General features: G+C 43.7%; 1 protein-coding gene across 14 annotated transcripts in view; it reads right to left on the bottom strand.

Annotated features, from left to right (window-relative positions):
• Positions 1 to 20110, bottom strand: part of ZNF19 (zinc finger protein 19) — a 56072-nt gene that overhangs the window by 26728 nt on the left and 9234 nt on the right. For 6 of the 14 annotated variants that reach the window (XM_082608253.1, XM_082608252.1, XM_082608249.1 and 3 more), the window contains 5 exons: positions 13838 to 13990; positions 11626 to 11690; positions 8598 to 8724; positions 7917 to 8030; positions 3451 to 4540 (listed from right to left, as the gene is read on the bottom strand). In XM_082608253.1, the coding sequence (XP_082464379.1) occupies positions 3451 to 4540; positions 7917 to 8030; positions 8598 to 8724; positions 11626 to 11658 (1364 nt within the window). In that variant the 5' untranslated portion in view covers positions 11659 to 11690; positions 13838 to 13990. The other 8 variants (XM_082608254.1, XM_082608247.1, XM_082608243.1 and 5 more) reach the window with 8 other exon arrangements.

A 20110-nucleotide genomic window follows, 5' to 3' on the forward strand; every position in this document is an offset into this window, starting at 1 on the left:
GCACACCTATTTGGACTGCTCACTCCAAAAAATGACAATATCAACTGGGGGAAGAACGACAGGAACTTTCCTTCTCTGCTGGTGTACAGGTACAATCACTCTGGAAGACAGTTTGGCAGTTTTTTCCAAAACTAAAAAAGTCTTAGCATGGGATAGAAAAATCAGACCTCTAGTATTTAGACAACTGCTTTGAAAAACTATGTTCCAACAAAAACTACCATAAAATTATACACAAGTTCTATTCATAATGGCTAAAAGCTTAAAGATATTAGGATGTTCTTCTGTAGATGAATGCATAAGATTATTGGGGCACCTACATGTCAAGGGTAAGAGCATATGGACCCCCAAATATGCCTGTTTGATATAAGAATTATTTTTGGCTGATTAATTTTTTTAAAACTGCCAACATGGAACAATATAAACCCATTAGAAGTTGATTTTTATGAGGTCGTTACAGGGTGGGATCTGAACCAAGAACAAAGAAGGGTAGAGGAAAAATTATTTTTCCTCTCCTATATATGCAATGGAATACAATTTAGCAATAGAAAGAAACGAACCACAAGCCCAAGCAAAGACAGAGATGACTCTACATATATATTGCTAAGTGTGTCAACCAAAAAAAAAATAACATAATGCAGGAGACAACAAACAGGAAAAGAATTTATTTGGGGTCTTAAGAATTGCTGTTTGGGAGACACAGATTCAGGTAACCCTGAAAGTGAAAGGCTCTTGCCTCATCCCAGGCAGAATTCAGAGATGAGACAGGGAGGTCAAGAAAGTAAAGTGAGGATTTATTTAAGCTACAGTACGCTCTTGGGGAGAGCGGGCAGGCTCAGGTGAGTAGCTGCCCTGAGTTTTTTCAGCAAGCCGGTTACGTGGGGTGTAATGTTCATTGGGGAGGGAGGGATTTGGGGGTCATATTCCCTGATTTTCACCCCAGCTCCACCTTCCCGGGAGGAGGAGGAATTTTTGTCCTTATTTAGCCTTGATCAGAAGTGTCACGGCTTCTGTGCATGATGGGTACTTCTTATCTGCAAGGCTAATTTTATTGTAATAAGAGCATAATGAGCAAAAGGTTACATTCGGACACCAGATTCCCGCCTTTTCCTACCTTTCTTTGCCTCCAGGACACTTATCCCAAAATGTATGGTTTCCTGCCAGTTTGGAGGTTCCAAGGACCCCACCCCCACCTTTTACAAGACGCATGGTTTCCTGCCATCTGGCCCATGCCCCCCTTTCTCTGCTCACATCTATCTACCTTCCTGCTTTAACAAAAGAATTTCTGGGGAAGAGAAAGAGGGGCTTTTAAAAACAAAAAAGCAATGAGGTTGATAAAAGTTGCCTGGCAATAAATGCAACTGACTCTGTTGGAAGTCTGAAGATATTTGTCCTTAGAGAATCGCCAGTTGTTAGAGGTAAAATACGTTGATAGATTTTCATGGATTATTTTAGTGTAGGAGTCCAGTAAGTATATAGACTGTCAGGAGTTTCTGGCAGATGTTCTGGATGATTTCAACAGGTGCAAAACACCCCATGTAATATGGAAAATACAAGCAGACCAATTAACCATCCTGTGACCCTTTCTCTTTGCTAGTTCTCCTCTCTGTGTTCTGGGATTTCCCTCTCCTGGGACACAGAGAAAACAGGGACAGAGTTGTCTGGCAGCTCCCCTTAAATCTGACTCCACCCAGTGTCTTTATCTTCCCCAGACATGCCCCGCCCAATGAGGACACCATGCCAGAGGGAGTCTCAGGAATCAATGATCCTGATGTGGGCTTCCCTGGTGGCGCAGTGGTTATGAATCTGCCTGCCAATGCAGGAGACATGGGTTTGAGCCCTGGTCCGGGAAGATCCCACATGCTGTGGAGCAACTAAGCCCATGTGCCACAACTACTGAGCCTGCGCTCTAGAGCCTGCAAGCCACAACTACTGAAGCCCGAGTGCCACAACTACTGAAGCCCACACGCCTAGAGCCTGTGCTCCGCAACGAGAAGCCACTGCAGTAAGTTCATGCACCGCAATGAAAAGCAGCCCTCACTCACCGCAACTAAAGAAAGCCCACATGTAACAATGAAGACCCAATGCAGCCAAAAGTAAATAAATAAAATTTAAAAAATGATCCTGATGTGTCAGGACTTATTTGATTACAAGGGACTAGACACGCTTACTCAAGTAAAATAAATATTTTAAATGACAGAAATTAATCCTTACGAGACAAGTTGAAAACTGGGTTCAGAGGTGTGAGGTCCAAGGGCTCACATGCTTGTAGTGTGACCTGGTCCCTCTCTGACCATCAGCCTACTGAGTGCCTTGTGGTCCCATTCACAGGCACAGTTTCTCTCATTGCATCCAGCAACTCCAAGATGACACAAGCTCAAAGTCCATACTGGGAATGGTTTCTCCTTCAGTAGGCTTCCCTGAAAACTCATGGCTTGGAATGCCTTTGGCCTGGCTTGGATAACATTCTCATCCTTGCACTGATCACAGCAATCAGAGAATGGAAGGTGGGATCGGCCAGGTGGGTGGAATGTGGGGTCAGCGGGGGGGATCGGCCAGGTGGGTGGAATGTGGGGTCAGCCCTCTGAAACTATTTGGACTGGAAGCAGGTAAGATGTAGCTCCCAAAGGAAAGCTGAGGTGCTGCACTTGGACATGAGGACAGATGCTGGCTCAGTGAAAGCAGCAGATTCCCTGTCACTGACCACCCACTGCACAGCACAGAATCTGGAGCACAAGGTAGAAAGGGATTCACTTAGGGTCAGGGGCTGCAGCCAGCCATCTAAGATGCAAGGTCCTTGCATCTCAGAGACTGGCCCAGAATAGCTCATGTGCCCTAGGAAGGCACACAGACCTCACTCTTGTTCCTGGGGATTCATGCCTGCCCCCCAGCCACATTAATCAACCACTGCCAAAGAACAAACGTTGCTCATTTTTCCAGTCTCCTCTCTCCACGACAAAGAGCAGACACCAAATGCTAAGGGTGGTAGAAAATTCTTGTTCAGTGAAGTACTGGGAGGTTCGAGGATTATTCAATACCACGGAATTCATAATTGGCAGGCTTTCCAAAGTCCACATGGGTGCACGTGGCTCTCCAATACCATTCAGCCACCGTGAAACTGTCCATTAGGAGGCCCAGCTGCTTAACGAGCATGAGTGATTAAGATCTTAATGAGTAGGAGTGTCAAAAGTTTGTTAACAACTGGAAGGCGAAAGGATTGCCAGGCCACAGTCTGCCATCTGGTTGTTGTGCCAGGGCCACACTCACCATTTACAAGGTTATTAACTCTTGCCAAGTCTGGGATTCTAACTGGACTATCTTGGGTTATCTCCTGACATCTGAACCAATAGCTATAGCTTGAGGGAAGGAATCTGCAGCTGAGCTGGGGCTGTGTCACAAATTCTACCCCTGAGTGGAAGACAGAATCCAAAAGGAAATTTAGTGTACTATTACCAGTAAAAGGGGGTAAAAAATTCTGGGAGGCCAAAACATCCAACATCCAGCACTGGCTTCTCTCCAGGGTGGATATGATCTAGCTGGGAAGAAGTCCTAAAGGTTTTTTCATACTTGACATATTCACAGGATTTCTCTCTAGTATGGACTCTTTGATGCTGAAGCAGATTTCTTTTGCTAGTAAAGACTATTCCACACTCATCACACACATAGGAAGTCTCCTGAATGTGGATTCTTAGATGCCTTTTTAATTGATCCTGAGCACTAAAGGCTTTTCCACAATCTACACAGTCAAAGGGTTTCACCTCACTGTGGACTCGCTGGTGCCGAGTTAGTTTTGTATGAAAATTGAAGGCTTGCCCACATATTTTACAAGAATAAGGCTTTTCCCCTGTGTGGATACGCTGATGCTGACTAAGATGAGAAGTCCGTCCGAAGCTTTTGCCACACTCATTACACTCATAAGGTTTCTCTCCAGTGTGGATTTTCTGATGTCGCAGCAGTGGTGAATTACCAACAAAAGCTTTTCCACACTCATTACACTCATAGGGTTTCTCCCCAGTGTGAATTCTCTGGTGTATGACAAACTCAGAACTACTGGTGAAACCATTTCCACACTCCTTGCAGAGATAGGGTCTGTCCCCACTGTGGATTCTCTGATGCCTGATCAGATTTGCATTATCATTAAAGGCTCTCCCACACTCTTCACACTGATAGGGTTTCTCTCCAGTGTGGATTCTCTGATGTCGAATTAATGAAGAATTGCCATTAAAGGCTTTTCCACACTCATTACACTCAAAGGGTTTCTCCCCAGTGTGGATTCTCTGGTGTCTAACATAGTAAGAAAAATAGCTGAAGCATTTTCCACATTCCTCACATCTGAAGGGTTTCCTATCATAGTGGATTCTTGGAACCTTTCCTCTAATATTTTTCACTGTAGGGATTTCCTGGTGCTTCTCCAGTTCACATGTTTCTAGGAAGCTGTTTCTCTTAAGAACATTCTTCTGTGGCCCATGTAACATCATCATATCTCTTTCTTCAGAAACTCCCCATGTTGGTGTTAACTCACTGTCAGTGTTGATCCCGGCATCTGACAACAAACAGAAAACAAAAATGCCACCTGAGGATTATACTAGAAAACAAAAGAACACTGAAAATTATTGTCATCCCCCCTTATCTGCAGTTTCCCTTTCTGTAGTTTCTGTTTCCTTGTCAACCACGGTCTGAAAATATTAAATGGAAAATTCCAGAAATAACGATTCTTGAGTTTTAAATTGTGCACTGTTCTAAGTAGCATGAGGAAAACTTGAGCCATCCCACTCTGATCAGATGTAAATCATCCCTCTGTATATGCTACCTGCCTATTACTCAGTAGCTGATTCAGTTATCAGATTTGACCATTGCGGTATTGCAGTGCTTGTGTTCAAGTAACCCCTATTTTACTTCATAATGGCCCCAAAGTGCAAGAGGACTGATGCTGGCAACTTAGATATTCTCTTGCTGTGCCTAATTTATAAATTAAACTTTATCATAGGTATGTATGGAAAAAAGACATGGCATATACACAGTTGGTCCTCTGTATCCACGAATGAAGAACCCGCAGTTACAGGAGGCCTACTGTATTATGCCATTTTATGTATGAGACTTGAGCATCTGCAGATTTGGGTATCCACAGGGGTCCTGGAGCCAATCCCCGACAGATACCCAGGGACAACTACACAGGGTTCAGTATTATCCACAGTTTCAGGCACCCACTGGGGGTCTTAGAATGTATGCCCCACAGATAAGGGGGGAGTACTGGATAGAGATTTTAGAGATTACTAAAACTCCCAGCATCAGCCTGCTATTGAGACAAGACTAATAAAATGAAAGTGCCAAATATTCAAAAGCAGAGAACAGTTGAGATGGAAAGTTGTTTATATATTTCAGATACTAGTCTCTGTCAGATATTATGCCAGAAATTGCAGTGGATCTTCTATTCCCTTCCACCAGACTACCTTCCTTTTTTTCCCATCTGCAACCCATTCTTATCTGTTGAACTCAGAACAAATGGCCCTGCCACTGAAGGAGCATCACCTGAGCTTCTAAACTGAAATTACTCTAACCTCTCCTCCTGCTATGCTTCACAGCCCACTGCCTATATATCAACAACAGCACTTGACACACATTTTGCAGCTCTAAACATCTGTCTCCATAACTTGTATCCTCCAGAGCTTCTAAAACAAAGCTTGGCACATGGCAAGTGCTCAAAAACTGCTCCTGAATAAATCTATCCCATCCAAGGAAGGAGGGCCTCTGAGACAGGCAATGATGAAACTCAGAAAGGAGCAATGGACACAAAAATTAACTCAAAATGGATTAAAAACTTGAACATAAGTAAGACCTGAAACCATAAAACTCCTAGAAGAAAACATAGGCAGTAACCTCCTGACATGGGTCTAGGAGATGATTTTTTGAACCTGACAGAAAAAGCAAAAGCAACAAAAGCAAAAATAAACAAGTGGGACTACATTTAACTAAAAAGCTTCTGCACAGCAAAGGAAACCAACAAACTGAAAAGGCAACCTATGAACAGGAGAAAATATTTGCAAACCATATATCTGATAAGGGGTTAATACCCAAAATATATAAAGAAGTCATAAAACTCAACAGCAAAAAACCCCCAAACAATTCAATTAAAAAATAAGAAGAGGCTTCCCTGGTGGCGCAGTGGTTGAGCGTCCACCTGCCGATGCAGGGGACACGGGTTCGTGCCCCGGTCCAGGAACATCCCACATGCCGCAGAGCGGCTAGGCCCGTGAGCCATGGCCGCTGAGCCTGTGCGTCCGGAGCCTGTGCTCCACAACGGGAGAGGCCACAACAGTGAGAGGCCCGCGTACCGCAAAAATAAAACCCCCCAAAAAAACCAAAAATAAGAAGATCTGAACAGACATTTTTCCAAAGAAGACAGCCAGCCAACAGGCATGTGAAAAGATGCTCAACATCACTAATCATCAGGGAAATGCAAATCAAAACCACAATGAGATATCACCTCACACTGATTAGAATGGCTATTATCAAAAAGACAAGAAATAAGGTGCTGGCAAGGATGTGGAGAAAAGGGAACCCCTGTGCAATGTTGATGGGCATGTAAATTGGTACACCCACCATGGAAAACAGTATGGAGGTTCCTCAAAAAATTAAAAAGAGGGGCTTCCCTGGTGGCGCAGTGGTTGAGAATCTGCCTGCCAATGCAGGGGACAAGGGTTCGAGCCCTGGTCTGGGAGGATCCCACATGCCGCGGAGCAACGAGGCCCGTGAGCCACAGCTACTGAGCCTGCGCATCTGGAGCTTGTGCTCTGCAACAAGAGAGGCCGCGGCAGTGAGGGGCCCGTGCACCACGATGAAGAGTGGCCCCCGCTGGCCGCAACTGGAGAAAGCCCTAGCACAGAAACGAAGACCCAACACAGCCAAAAAGAAAGAAAGAAAGAAAGAAAGAAGCTTTCAAAAAAAAAAAAAAATTAAAAAGAGAACTACCATGTGATCCAGGAATTCCAAAGAGAATGAAAACACTTGGTATTTAACCAAAGAATATGAAAACACTAACTAGAAAAGATATATATGCACCTCTATGTTCATTGCAGCATTATTTATAATAGCCAAGATACTGAAGCAAGCTAAGTGTCCACTGATGGCTGAATGGATAAAGAAAATGTGATTGATACATACATACACACACACACAGAAGAATGTTAATTCAGCCATAAAAAAAGAAGGAAATCTTGCGATTTGTGACAACATCGATGGACCTCGAGAGCATTACGCTAAGTGAAATAAGTCAGACAAAGAAAAACAAATACAGTATAATCTCACTTATATCTAAGATCTAAAAAAAAGAAACCACACACACAAAAACAAATAAACCAAGCTCACAGTTACAGAAAACAGGTTGGTGGTTGCTAGAGGCAGGGGTAGGGAGTGAGAGACACAGGTGAAGGTACAAACTTCCAGTTATAAAATGAGTCGTGGGAGTGTAATGTACAGCATGGTGACTAGAGTTAACAATACTGTACTGCATATTGGAAGGTTGCTGAGAGTAAATCAAAAGTTCTCACTGGAAGAAAAAAAAATCTGTAATTATGTAAGGGGACAGTCGTTAACTAGACTTCTTGTGGTGATCATTAACGCAACGTATACAACTATCAAATCATTATTTGTATACCTGAAACTAATTTGTTATGTCAATTACACTTCAATAAAAAACATTTTTTTAACTAAAAAAGAAGAAAGGAGCAATAGATTCGAGAATTATGAGATGTGTTAATGGAAATATGTTAGGAAGAATTAAGATTGGTGGAAATGGTTTCATAGTTTACCTATTTTGAGAAATCATCTGTTTTATTTAAATCCTTCCCAGCATGGTTCATTTTAAAATATACTGCTCTGTAAAGCTCTGTAGCTGCTGTTCCTAAACCTGCCTCACTTACTTTTACAGATGTCTTTGGTCCCCCGTGCAGGGGGACCATCCCGTGTCTCCAGGCCCCAAGGCAAATTCCCTCTCTCCAGAAGTGAGACCAATGCACGTTTGGAAACTGGGTATCCTGAAAAGGGGTAGAAAATGGCACCTTTCAGTCTTGTGTCTGCTGTGTCAAAAGAAGGAAAAGCTCAGGAGTCTCAGTGAGAATAAAATAGATCCACAGAATAGGGCTCAGGACTGGGGAAAGCCAAGATTTTTGCTCAAGTGGAAACAGCATTTGTGACCTCTTCCTAAAACAACACGTAAGAGTACGTAAGTTAGTGATTCTGCAGGACATATGCAAACACAGGGAAGGGGTCATACCTTTCCCTAGACTACAGGGAGACAGCAACAAGCTGAGAACTTATCTGGCAACGGATGCTACTTATTCCTTACTGTGCAGAGCCCCTGGGAGGACAGATCATACTCTTACCAGGCGACAGCAATTCCCTATATTGAGACCAAACTGACCCAAGACTTGTCCCTACCCAGCAAGCTCTCAAGTGGGTCATTTGGTCTGTCCCAGAACCATCAGTGAAGGATATAAGAGATGACTCCTCCTTTTCCACACCACACCTCCGGCTGATAAGGAGGAAAAAAGGAAGGAAATGGGAAAGCATAGATCTGAGTCCCAGGAGAAAAGTGGCCTTACCCAGAGACGTCAAGTTCCCATAAATCTCCAGCATCACACTTCTGTACAGGGCCCTCTGTGCAGGAGAAAGTCCAGCCCATTCTGTCTTGGTGAAGTATACAGCCACGTCCTCAAAGGTCACCACCTCCTAAAACAAGAGGTTCCTGCTGCCCCAGAGCCAGTTCTCTGGCTCAGGGCCAGAGTGTGGGGTACCGGGGACAGTATGAGGGAAGGGTCTTATTAAGGATGAGTAATGAGAAAATGTGAAAGAACTGAGTGTTAAATGACTATTGCTACAACCAAAAATCTGGAACTTCTCTCACTACCAGAAGAGTTTCCATTTGAACACAAAATTTAGTGTCATAAAACACGACACATTTTGAAAACCCTGGAAAGTCTCCCATTAATTAATATTCCTAGAGCAAAATCTCTTTGATTTTATAAAACTGTCTTTTATTGTTGCAACTACAAGGAAACAATTAGCTTCAGTCTCTCCAGACACCACTCAGAGGTGGCATCTCGGGACTGACCTGTTCCCCCTTCACTGCCCCAAGTGCCCAGTCAATCCATCTGTTCCCCACACACGCTCATTCTACCCTAAACCTCAAGTCCACATGACAGGAACAGAGTCACATTTTGCCTTGATGACTGGTCTCATCCAACCCTCATCTGTTGCTTGAAGAAGGGGTTGTACAGCCTGTGCTCAAGCATGTCCAGTAGAGAGAGCTCAGTGCTGCCGGGGGCAGTCTATTCTGCTTCCTGATGCGTTTTCCTGGGAGAAGATGCTTCTGGAATCAAATTGCTGCTGGGTAGTTCTTTTAACTGCTTTTCTTTATACCTCAAAGACAATCTGTAATTGTTTCTGCCAACTAAGGCTCATGCTTTTTTAACAGTCACCCCTTCCCTTCCCTGATGGTCCCAACTCTACCTTCCCAGAGAGCTCAGGATCTGGTTTATAAAACTCTTATTCATTCCCCAGACTTTGGTATCAAACCGGGTTACCTGAATGCGCAGTGAATGTCCTGCCACCTTCCAACACCTCAACGATGCTGCAGATCTCCCCAGCACTGCCTCAGACTCCCTGGGGGACCTAACACACCTGACCCATCTAACACCAAACGCATCCCCCTTTCCTGCCCCCTGCCAAACTGACTCTATTTTCAATTCACATAACTAACTGGCACAGGGAGCGACAGTGTTGTTTCTCATTTAACAGTGCGAATTCCATCCCAGTCTCCTAAGTTAGAAAATTGAAATTCATACTAGACTAACGTGCCCTAGTCACTACTCATTTCCGATAAATAGTCAGTAATCAAATCCTGCCAATTTTATTGTCTATATGTTTCTGGAATCTGACTCCTCTTCACTATGGTACAATCAGTACAGTAGTACGGGCTGGGGATACTTAACTCCAATTCCAGGCCTGTCCTGTTCTGAATCCATCCTCAGCCAGCCATACAATCAACAACTTAAAATGACAAACTGACTCAGTCAACTGAAGGACTTCCTTGAATGAGTCACCACTAACTACCACAGTGGTTCTCCCAGTGTGGTTCCCCAGAGCAGCAGCAGGATCACCTAGGAACTTGTTGCAAAGGCAAATTCACAGGCCCCATCCGAAAGCAATTTGTGCTTCCATAAGCCCTCCAGGTGATTCTGATGCACACCAAAGTCTGAGAACCCTGGACTACAGGGTAAAATCCGAGCTCAGGAAACCAAGCTCTATCAGGTAACAGTTGGTGATGGGAAAGCACAAGACTGTACACAGAGAAACTAGCTGGGAAACTCTGCAAACAAAATCCCAGAAAAGGAATGACAAACCCTGAATGAGGGCAATATAAAAGATGGGACAAGTGGAAGAGATAGTAGGCAGAAGCAATGAGACTGGTAACTCTCTGAAAGTGGTATCAAGGGGGAAGGGAGTCAACAATTACTCAGCAACCTAGAAACTGAGTGGTCAGGATTGCGACACGGTGATACCAGTAACTCACTAACAACTTACAGAAGATCAGAAGAGGACGGGAGCAACAAGAAAGATAATGTCTTGGTGAGATAGTAGGCAGAGGACCTGCCAGATACCAGAAATCCAGGACTGGGGCTTAGGATACAGTTCATAGCTGATAAGTTACTGGATAAATAAGTCCCAGGAAGAAGGAAATGATTAAGGAACGCCCAGCAACTCATCAGTCTCAAAAAGTAAAATCAACTCAAGAAATCAATTTCCCTGTCCCACAAATGTAAGGTACTTAACGTTCACCTCACAGATGACGTTAAGGTGCAAAGAGGTTAAGTGACTGGCTGAAGGCCACAAAGCCACTGAGGCTTTATGGGATCCCTCACTTCAGGTGTTCTGTCCTAGTGCAGATTTTTCCTATTATAGCCCCCTGCCTTGATTAGCCAACAGCACTGACCTCAAGGAAAATATATTTTCCCTGATTCTGAAGCCAACTTCTTCTTTTTTTTTTTTCAGCGGCCACGGCTCACGGGCCAAGCCACTCCGCAGCAGGTGGGATCTTCCCGGCCCGGGGCAGGAACCCGTGTCCCCTGCATTGGCAGGTGGACTCTCAACCACTGCGCCACCAGGGAAGCCCTCAACTTCTTTAATAAATGGGACAAGCCCACTTGTTCTTGTCTTCTTCCTGCCATCGCTCTGCCCCTACTTCCCAAGAACCTTGTGACCTCGCTAATCTCGATGACTCTCACTGTGTAATCAATACCTACAGCACCAGCCTGAGTCCTTCATTCTCACAGGTCCCTCTGTAGGAGGAACCACTGAACCTGGGAACCATCTAGCTCAACAGAGATCCTCAGAGCGCAGGAGCCTAGGCTTCTGCTGCCCAGGACACTCTCTCCAGCCATCACTTGCTGGGCTTCTGGCTGTTCAATCCCTCATCATCAGCTTTCCCTGGCATCCAGTCCTACTGAAGAGAATCAACAAGGGTCTTCCTACTGCTTTGGCTCTAAGACTTTTGCCAGAATCATCTCTCTCATCCCCCATTTCCTTCAAATCAGATCTCTCCAAGGCTGACCTGAGGGAATCACAGCTCACCTGGTGCCAGGCTCTCAGGGGCATGACAGCCATCACCTGGGCTTCCTCTCAATGAAGGGCAGGGGCTGAGGGAAGAAGCAAAGAGAAACAAGAGTGAGCCCAACCCACACAAAGGCTCTCCTTTAAAACAACAAACTTGCCGGTAACAGTAGCAATCATTTACTAAATGCCACTTGGTAAGCGGTGTATGAATATTTCCTCTTTTAATCCACAGTATGCCATGAAGTTTGAATTCTGAGGAAACTGAGAATTTGAAAGGTAAGTAACTTGCCCTCAGCACCATAGGCTGTACTTATCAACATCATGCAATGCTGCCTGTCCTAAGACATGAGTACAGGGGAACATGAATACACAAAGAGCAAAACAAGCAAAAGACACCAGAAAACTCAAAGCAAACCCTAACAAGAGGAAATCCAGACCTTCATTTTTAAAAATAAAAGTTTACTGAGAAACATAAAAGGTAAAAAAAAAAACAGAAATATGTTTTTGGAGGAAAAATACATATTCTCTCATTCAATCTCCACAATAATCCTTTGAACCTTTTCTTTTTTCCAAATAAGAAAACAAGTCTAAGACAATAATTTTCTCTACCAAGGTCAGTCACCCAGTGGATGGATGAACTTGAATCCCAAACCAGATAAGTCAGATTCCAGAGGCCAAGCTTTTAATAACTACATCCAAGTGCTTCCAATAGTAATCCCAACAGGATATTTCTTTTTTAGAACTTGATAAAGTGATTCTAAGGTTAATATGGAAAAATAGGTAAAAGTAGCCCCCCCAAAATCAAAGAATCTTAGAGTAAGGTTTCCTTTTCTTGGACCTTGGGGCAGGCATCTTTTATGATCATCAGCCCACTCTACACACAGTGATAACCAGAAACAAATTAGCAAAGGACCCTGAAGAGGCCACACAACATGCCAAAAGGTCTGGGTTATTACTTTAATTATATCATCCCCTACAGACACTTTGTATTCTTGTTAACCAGTCATATTCTACCAAAAAGCCAGCATCTTCCGAAACTCATTGCACGCTGCGATTTCCTGCTAGCCTCATCTTGTGCCACCCTCCTGCTTTCTATTAGTTTAGCCATACTGGTCTTCTTTCAGTTTCTCTACTATGCTAATTCAGGATCTTTGTACCTACTGTTCCTCTGCATGAACCACTCTTCTCCAACCTTAGAACCTTTGGAACTGACGGTCTCTGTGTGCAATACTCTCCAGCAGCCTGACCTCTCTTCATCTAGGTAACTGCCTGCTCACCCTTCAGATCACCACCTGTCTCCACAGATCAGGTCGGGGGCCCTGGGTTACACACTCCACTAGCACTGTATTCCCTTTCTTGTATACCACCTCTCCCAGTTTGAGATAATACACTGATGTATGTTTTCTTCACCCCACAAACATTTATCACATATCTATTTCATTCCAGGCCAAGCATGAGACACAGGAGATAACAGTGGAGAGAGAAAGGTTTGATCTCTTCCATCACGAAGCTTAGACTAAAGAAATCAAAGATTCTCATAGTTAGCTTTAAGACCACAATCGTGATTAGTGCCAGGGAGAATTTAACCTAGATGGGGAGGCTTAAGAATAGGAATTAACTAGGTTGAAAGAAGAATCTTTCCGAAAAGTAACAGCATGTGCAAAAACATGTTCCCGAAATGAAAGTCCAAGAAGACTGTAGCAGAGCCAAGGGAAGTGTGCTGAACACCAAGGTGAAGAAGTTGCAAGAGGCCAAGTCCCGCATGGCCTCTGCACGTCAAGGACTTCGTCTTCATCCTAAAAGCAACAGACGGCAACTACAAGGTTCGGCGCAGGTGGAGTGAAACGATCGCACTGGATTAACAGGGGGCTTTCCATTAAACTGAAAGTTCCCTGGGGGGAGGGGCCCACGGCCGTCTCATTCGCAGCTACATCCTGGGAACCTACAAGAGCAGCTGGCATTTAGCTGCTCAGTAAGTAGTTGTTGACCCAGGGAGCAGGGGAAGCTGCGGCTGTGGCGGGTCAAAGGGCGTCTCCTTTCCATACCCAGCCTCCATTTCCTAAGGCGGCCGCAGCGGGCTGGGGAAAAGGCGCCAGGGCGGGCTGGACTGCCCGGCGGACGCCCTCGCTCCCCGGATCCGGTGGCGCCGCCCGACTCCCTCCACCTCGGCATCAGGGACTAAGGGGATAGCCTCCTCCAGGGGAGTGAAGAGCGTAGCCCCGACACTCACCTCAGGAAAGGCGCAATGTACGGCGTAACCGGAAGTGCGTCACTACGTCGGCTGCGACGCCCAAGCTTCACGAGCTTCCTCTCTAGGAAGCCAGAACGCACCTCTCTGTGGACTCTGGCTTTCCTCCCCTGGCGCACGTTTTTAACCACGGACCTAGAATAGAAAAAACTTATCCTTAAGCTAACCTCTAGCTGAAACTTAGCATTTCCTTCAATTATATGTTGGCAAAAAACACAGTAGTATCAGCAGTGCCTTGCGACTTTGTCAGCAATAGAAATCATAGATGTTTTCATATCACATTGCAATTGATGAAGTTATAGTGGAACTTAAGTATCATGCACGGTGATTTTTGCCTTGGCTGACAAAAAAAGTAAAGTTAACCTAATGTTTTGTTGCAGTACCTATACTGACTATATTTGATGTGATTATCTCCTTGCTGCTGAAAAGATACTTAATGGTGAGAGAACGCCTTCCCTGTAAAGTTGGCAACAAGGCATGTCTGCTCTTCCCACTACTATTCAACATCCTCCTGGGAGTCCTAGCAAGTGCAAGAAGGCCAGAAAAAGAAATAAAAGGCATAGAGATTGGAAATAAAGAAATAAAACTGTTACTATTTGCAGAGGACATGAAAAAATCCCAAAGAATCTACAGAACTTCTAGAACTAACAAGTGAGTTTAGCAAGGTTGAAACAGGAGGGAAGGGGGCAGGGCACAACCTTCAAAGGAATGACAGCCGTTGAGGATACGACATAAACTGATTAGAACCAACTAGGTCCGGACTTCCCTGACTGGCCAGTGGTTGAGACTCTATGCCCCCATTGTAGGGGGCACGGGTTCGGCCCCTGGTGGGGGAGCTAAGATTCCGCATGCCTCACAGAGTGGGAAGGAAGAAAAAAAAAAACTCCAACTAGGTCCAAGATAGCAGAAGATTCAACTTCCCGTAAACCTTGAGTCTCATTATACGCTCATTATAACACACTGCCATATGCTAATGACACACCCGCAGGTGCCATGACAGTTCCAAGGCTAACCCTAAAAGGCCAAAAAGTGGGCAGTGGCCCAACTCCTGGAAATCCCCACCCCCTTCTCCAAGATAGTTGAAATAATCCTCCCAGTCATTAGCCTATGAAATTACCCAGCCCATAAAAACTAACCACCCCATATTTCAGGGCCTCTCGCCTGCGGAGATGGCCCATACTCTCTCTGTGGAGTGTGTATTTCTCTCAATAAATCTACTTCGCCTCTCGCTGAATTCCTTCTGCGCAGAGACATAAAGAACCTAAACTTCAGTAGGTCCTGAGACCAGGTATGTGATTTTTATTAAAAGACAGTGGGTCAAGTCCCAAACTGAGTTGTGTGGCTTCACGGTCACAGAGTTAAAGTATTAAGGTGCAAAAAAGATCAATTGTTGGAAACCAAACTTTCCAGCAATAAAATTTCCTGCAACCTTAATAAATTTTTAAAAATAGTACCATTTACAACAGCATAAAAAACATGAAATACTTAATGCCTAACAAGATATGTACAAGATATGCATGCTGAAACTATAAAATAATCACAAAAGAGATGCATGTATACCTAATAAATTGAGATACTGTGTTCACTGATTGAAAAACTCAATATTATTAAGATCTCAGTTATCCCCCAAATTGCTCTATATATTCAAAGCAAGCCAATCAAAATCCCAGCAAGACCTTTGTAGAAATCAATCAGCTGATTAAATTGCATGTCAATCATTTAACAGAGCTGAAAAAAAGCAGTGGAGAAAGGAGGGATTTTTCAATAAATTATGCTGGAACATTTGGATATCCCAATAGAAAAATAAGATTCTTACTTCACACCATCACTAAAATAAATTCCAGGTGGACGAAAAATCTAATTGCAACAAATCTACATCTTTGATGAGAAAGTACGGGCAGTATGATTTCTACAGATGTGTTAATCCTGTCTGCCCACACATCTGATGCCTGAACCATGTAATGGATACCTCAACATGGGGCTGCTCAAGCTACAGTCCAGCATCCCCGGCAGATGGACGTGGTGTCTTCAGAGGCATCTCGCGTGGCCTCCCTGTACGTTTGTACCCACTTGCCACCAACCCTGCCATAATGCCCAGTGGCACTGATTACCTCTTCATGTCCTGTGTTGTCTCCTATGACTGCCCCTCCTGCCCTTCTGCAAGCCAAGGAGAAAGGCCTCAGGAGAAATCAAACCTGCTAACACCTTGATTTTGAACTTCCAGCCTCCAGAATTGTGAGAAAATAAATTTCCGTTGTTTAAGCCTCACAGTCTGTGGTATTTGTTACGGCAGTACGTGCAAACTACTTTGGACATATAAAGTTAAGACATGTTGGCAGTGTCAGAGGCTGCTAGTTGCCTGTACAAACATCTATTTGTTCCTCTTATTTAGTAACAGAAAAGTTCATCAGGGGTTGGCACCTTGTCTCTCATCCAAGGACATTTCTTGCCATCCTTGTAAGTCTGTGGCTCTCCCAGGACTAAGTTCTGCACAGTGAAGTGGAAGTGGAAGTGTTCTCAGCACTTACAGGATATTTCCTTGAAAGGAAGGTGACATGCTCTTCTTCTTTTCCTCCATCCTGCATCCTGGAATGGCTGGAGCTCTAGCTGTTGCTTTAGACTATGAGGATATTGCCCCATCTGATGGATGGCAGTGCAGTGAACTGGAAGGAGGCAGGATTCCCGCTGCCAGTGTGCAGCTGCCTATCTCCAGATCTCTTTTATTTTTATGTATGTATGTATGTATGTATATATGTATGTATTTACTTATTTGTTTGTTTGTTTATTTATTTATTTATGGCTGCCTTGGGACTTCGTTGCTGCGTGCCGGCTTTCTCTAGTTGAGGCGAGCGGGGGCTACTCTTCATTGCGGTGCCCGGGCTTCTTATTGTGGTGGCTTCTCTTGTTGCGGAGCACAGGCTCTAGGTGCGTGGGCTTCAGTAGTTGCGGCACGTGGGCTCAGTAGTTGTGGTGCACAGGCTTAGTTGCTCCGCGGCATGTGGGATCTTCCCAGACCAGGGCTCGAATCCGTGTCCCCTGCATTGGCAGGCAGATTCCCAACCACTGCAACACCAGGGAAGTGCCCAGATCTCTTTTTAAAAAAAGGAAAAATCAACTCCAGTCTTATTTTAAGCTCTATTATTTTGGACTTTCAATTATGTGCACTTGAACCTAACCAAGCCTGATCCAAAGACGGTAAGTCAGTTCGAGGGGGACTCCAGCAGTGGTACCTAGGTCACATATCATGGATAATCTGCTAGATACTCAAGTTCAGGAAGATGGAGCTACTCCGTTACCTTAGAGATAAGAGACACCTTGGGGGTCCAGCTTTCTGGCTCAGGCACTTACTATGAAGGTACTACTTTCAAATAGTTGTAGCAACAAAAATGCCAGTGCCATGCAGCCACTAAGCCTTACTGGGGAATCTAGGAACGAGGTCCTCTGCCTCCTAGAGCTGTATTTTCAACTTCTGCACATGCTACCTCCCTGACAACAGCAGTTTGAGACTGTCAAACACACAATGAGCCACTCTGTACTAGATATGCCTCGCTGTTTTATCTCAACCCATTCACCGCCCTCTTTTGTCCAAAGCCAATATACAGCCTCCCTTTGCCTTGACCTGATCCCCAGTGTCTTCCACTCACAAAGAGCATACCAAAGTCACCTCCAATGTGTCTTTTCTGTCACTGAATTACATTTGTTACAGATCTTGCTTCCAGCCTTTAGGGCATCACTCTGTGACAGTTAGAGCACGGGCTCTGAAGCCAGACTGCCTGGGTTTGAATCTCTGCTCTTCCAGTTACTAGCTGTATCTTTGGGCAACCTACCTAACCTCTCTGTTCCTCACTTTCCTAATTGAAACAAGATAACAGTACTTCAAAGGCTGTTGGGAGTTAGTAAGTTAATGCATTGTGGAGCACCTTGCAGAGATAAGTGCCACAAAATGTTACTGGTTATTAGCATTTATTAAAGAACAGCTATGGCAAATTAAAGACTAGTATTCTGTTGGGGAAGCAACAACAGGAACTAACAAACCTCAACTCAAGTGACTTCAACCATTTCTTTACCTGAATCACTTTGGTTTCGGCAGAATTATAAGTCCACTACTAAAAATGATTCCCCTCCCCGGGCAGGGGTAGATGGCTGTCATGTAAAGAGGACGTGGTGAAGTCATTTTCTCAGGGCCAGATTTCAGTCAACAGGTTAAATCTGGAATTGAAAAACTGCCATGACAGTAGATGTCAGTACAAGGTGGCATGGGAAGTAAGGCACAGGTTGACAGGCATCCAAAGAAGAGAACTTCCTCCTTATTTTTACAAAAACATATCCTCGGCATCTCTTTAGACCAGTGGAAACAATTTTGATAGTTATGAATGAGGGTAGGGGAGAACATCACAAATAGTATCTAGTGGGTAGAGGCCAGTGGGTAGGCTAAACATCCTACAACTCACAGGACAGTGTCCAGCAAAAAATTATCAGGTCCTAAATGTCAAAAGTGCTGCGTTTGTAAAATCTTGCTTCAGACTGAGAACCGAAGCCATTTCCTTGGGTGTAAAAGCCCCCTAACTAGATAAAAGGGCAGGGCAAACATGCTATTACTCAAATATGAGTAATAAAAATCTTCCTATAGGTTTTATAGACAAACAAACGGGAATGACAAGGGGCATATTTGAAAATATTTTTTAAAGTAAGAAAAGTAACTTGGGTACAATGCTAAGCTAATGATTTATAAATGTCAGTAGGAAATTATAAGTTACCAACATTGATTCAAGAAGAAATAGACAATGTAATGGACAATGCCAGGGAAGGAATTACTAAAGGAGTGAAAGTTCTACTCTGCCTTACACTACCCCCAACAAAAGCAATGGGTCCAGGCAGCTTTATAGGTGAACGTTTTTCAAATTTCCAAAGAACAGATAATTGCTAGGCTTTTGAAACTGTTCCAAAGCACAGAGAAAGAATAGTCTCCTAACTATTTTTAGCAATGTGGTATAATTCAGGTCCCAAATCTTGACGAAGAGTGAAAAAAATTACAGGCCAATCACATTTATGAATATAGATGCTAATATCCTAAACATATTAATATAATCCAGCAACAGTTAAAGAAACTTAACAACACTATACCCCACTAAGATTATGAGAACATAAGTATGACTCAATATTAGGAAAAACATTAATATAATTAACTATATAAATAGGTCAAAAAAGAAATATCATCTTTAACAATCTAAAATAAGATAAAATTCAGCATCCACTTCTATTAGAAACTGAGTAGGAAATAAATACTTAAAAAAATTTTTTTCTAATTAATACATTCATCTACCCTACAGAATATTCGATATTTTGTTTTATAATAACTTGAAATTTTCATTAAAGTGCTTAAATTGCTGTAACTTCCAACCATTTAGGATGCCTGAATGTTGACCTGGCTTAATCGAGGGTTAAAGGCTTTCCCACATTCACAACACTTGAGTGGCTGCCTCTGTATGAACCATCAGAATCATAGCTACATCTTTTCCAATACATCACTCACATGAAAGGTTTCTTCATAGTGTGGAATCAGTGAAGCTAAATCAAGTTTATGTTAAATCTGAAGGTTTTGAAACATATGAGACATTGAAATGACTCAATATCAGTAAGGATGCTGTTACAAGTCAAAGAAATCCCAACTCAAAACTATTTAAGCAAAGAATTTAATTTTTTGATTTACATCACTGAAAAATTCAGAGGTAAGTTTAGTTCTCTGCATCTCTGTTTGCAGGGCTGGCTTTCTTCTCAGCCTTCACATGGGTCAAGGCTAACATCCATGTCCAGTAGAAAAGAATGTCACTTCGTGGTAGGTTTTGCACAGTCAAAGGGTCCATTCTGATTGGATGAACTTGGGTCACCTGAACCCACCATTGTGGTGGGTGGAAGGAACAGTACAGATGGGCCAGACTAGGCTACATGTTCCACCTTTGCAGTAGGGAATAGAGCCCCACCCAAACCACATGAACTGTTGTGTTGGGGCAGAGTGGTATTTCCCCAAAAAGTAGGGCAGTAATTACCATGAAAATGGGGTAAAAAATGCTGGGAGGCCAAAAGAACCAAGGTCCAGGACAGGCTTCTTTCTAGGGTGGGCATACCCAAGATGATGTAGCTGGGAGGAAGTCCTAAAGGTTTTCCCACACTTGCTACACTCATGGTTTTTCTCCACTGTGGATTCTCTGATGCTGACTTAACGTTGACTTAACAGCAAAAGCTTTGCCGCACTCA

The sequence above is a fragment of the Mesoplodon mirus genome (genome assembly GCF_964341445.2).
Source record: "Mesoplodon mirus genome assembly, chromosome: 19".
Classification (NCBI taxonomy): Eukaryota; Metazoa; Chordata; class Mammalia; order Artiodactyla; family Ziphiidae; genus Mesoplodon; species Mesoplodon mirus.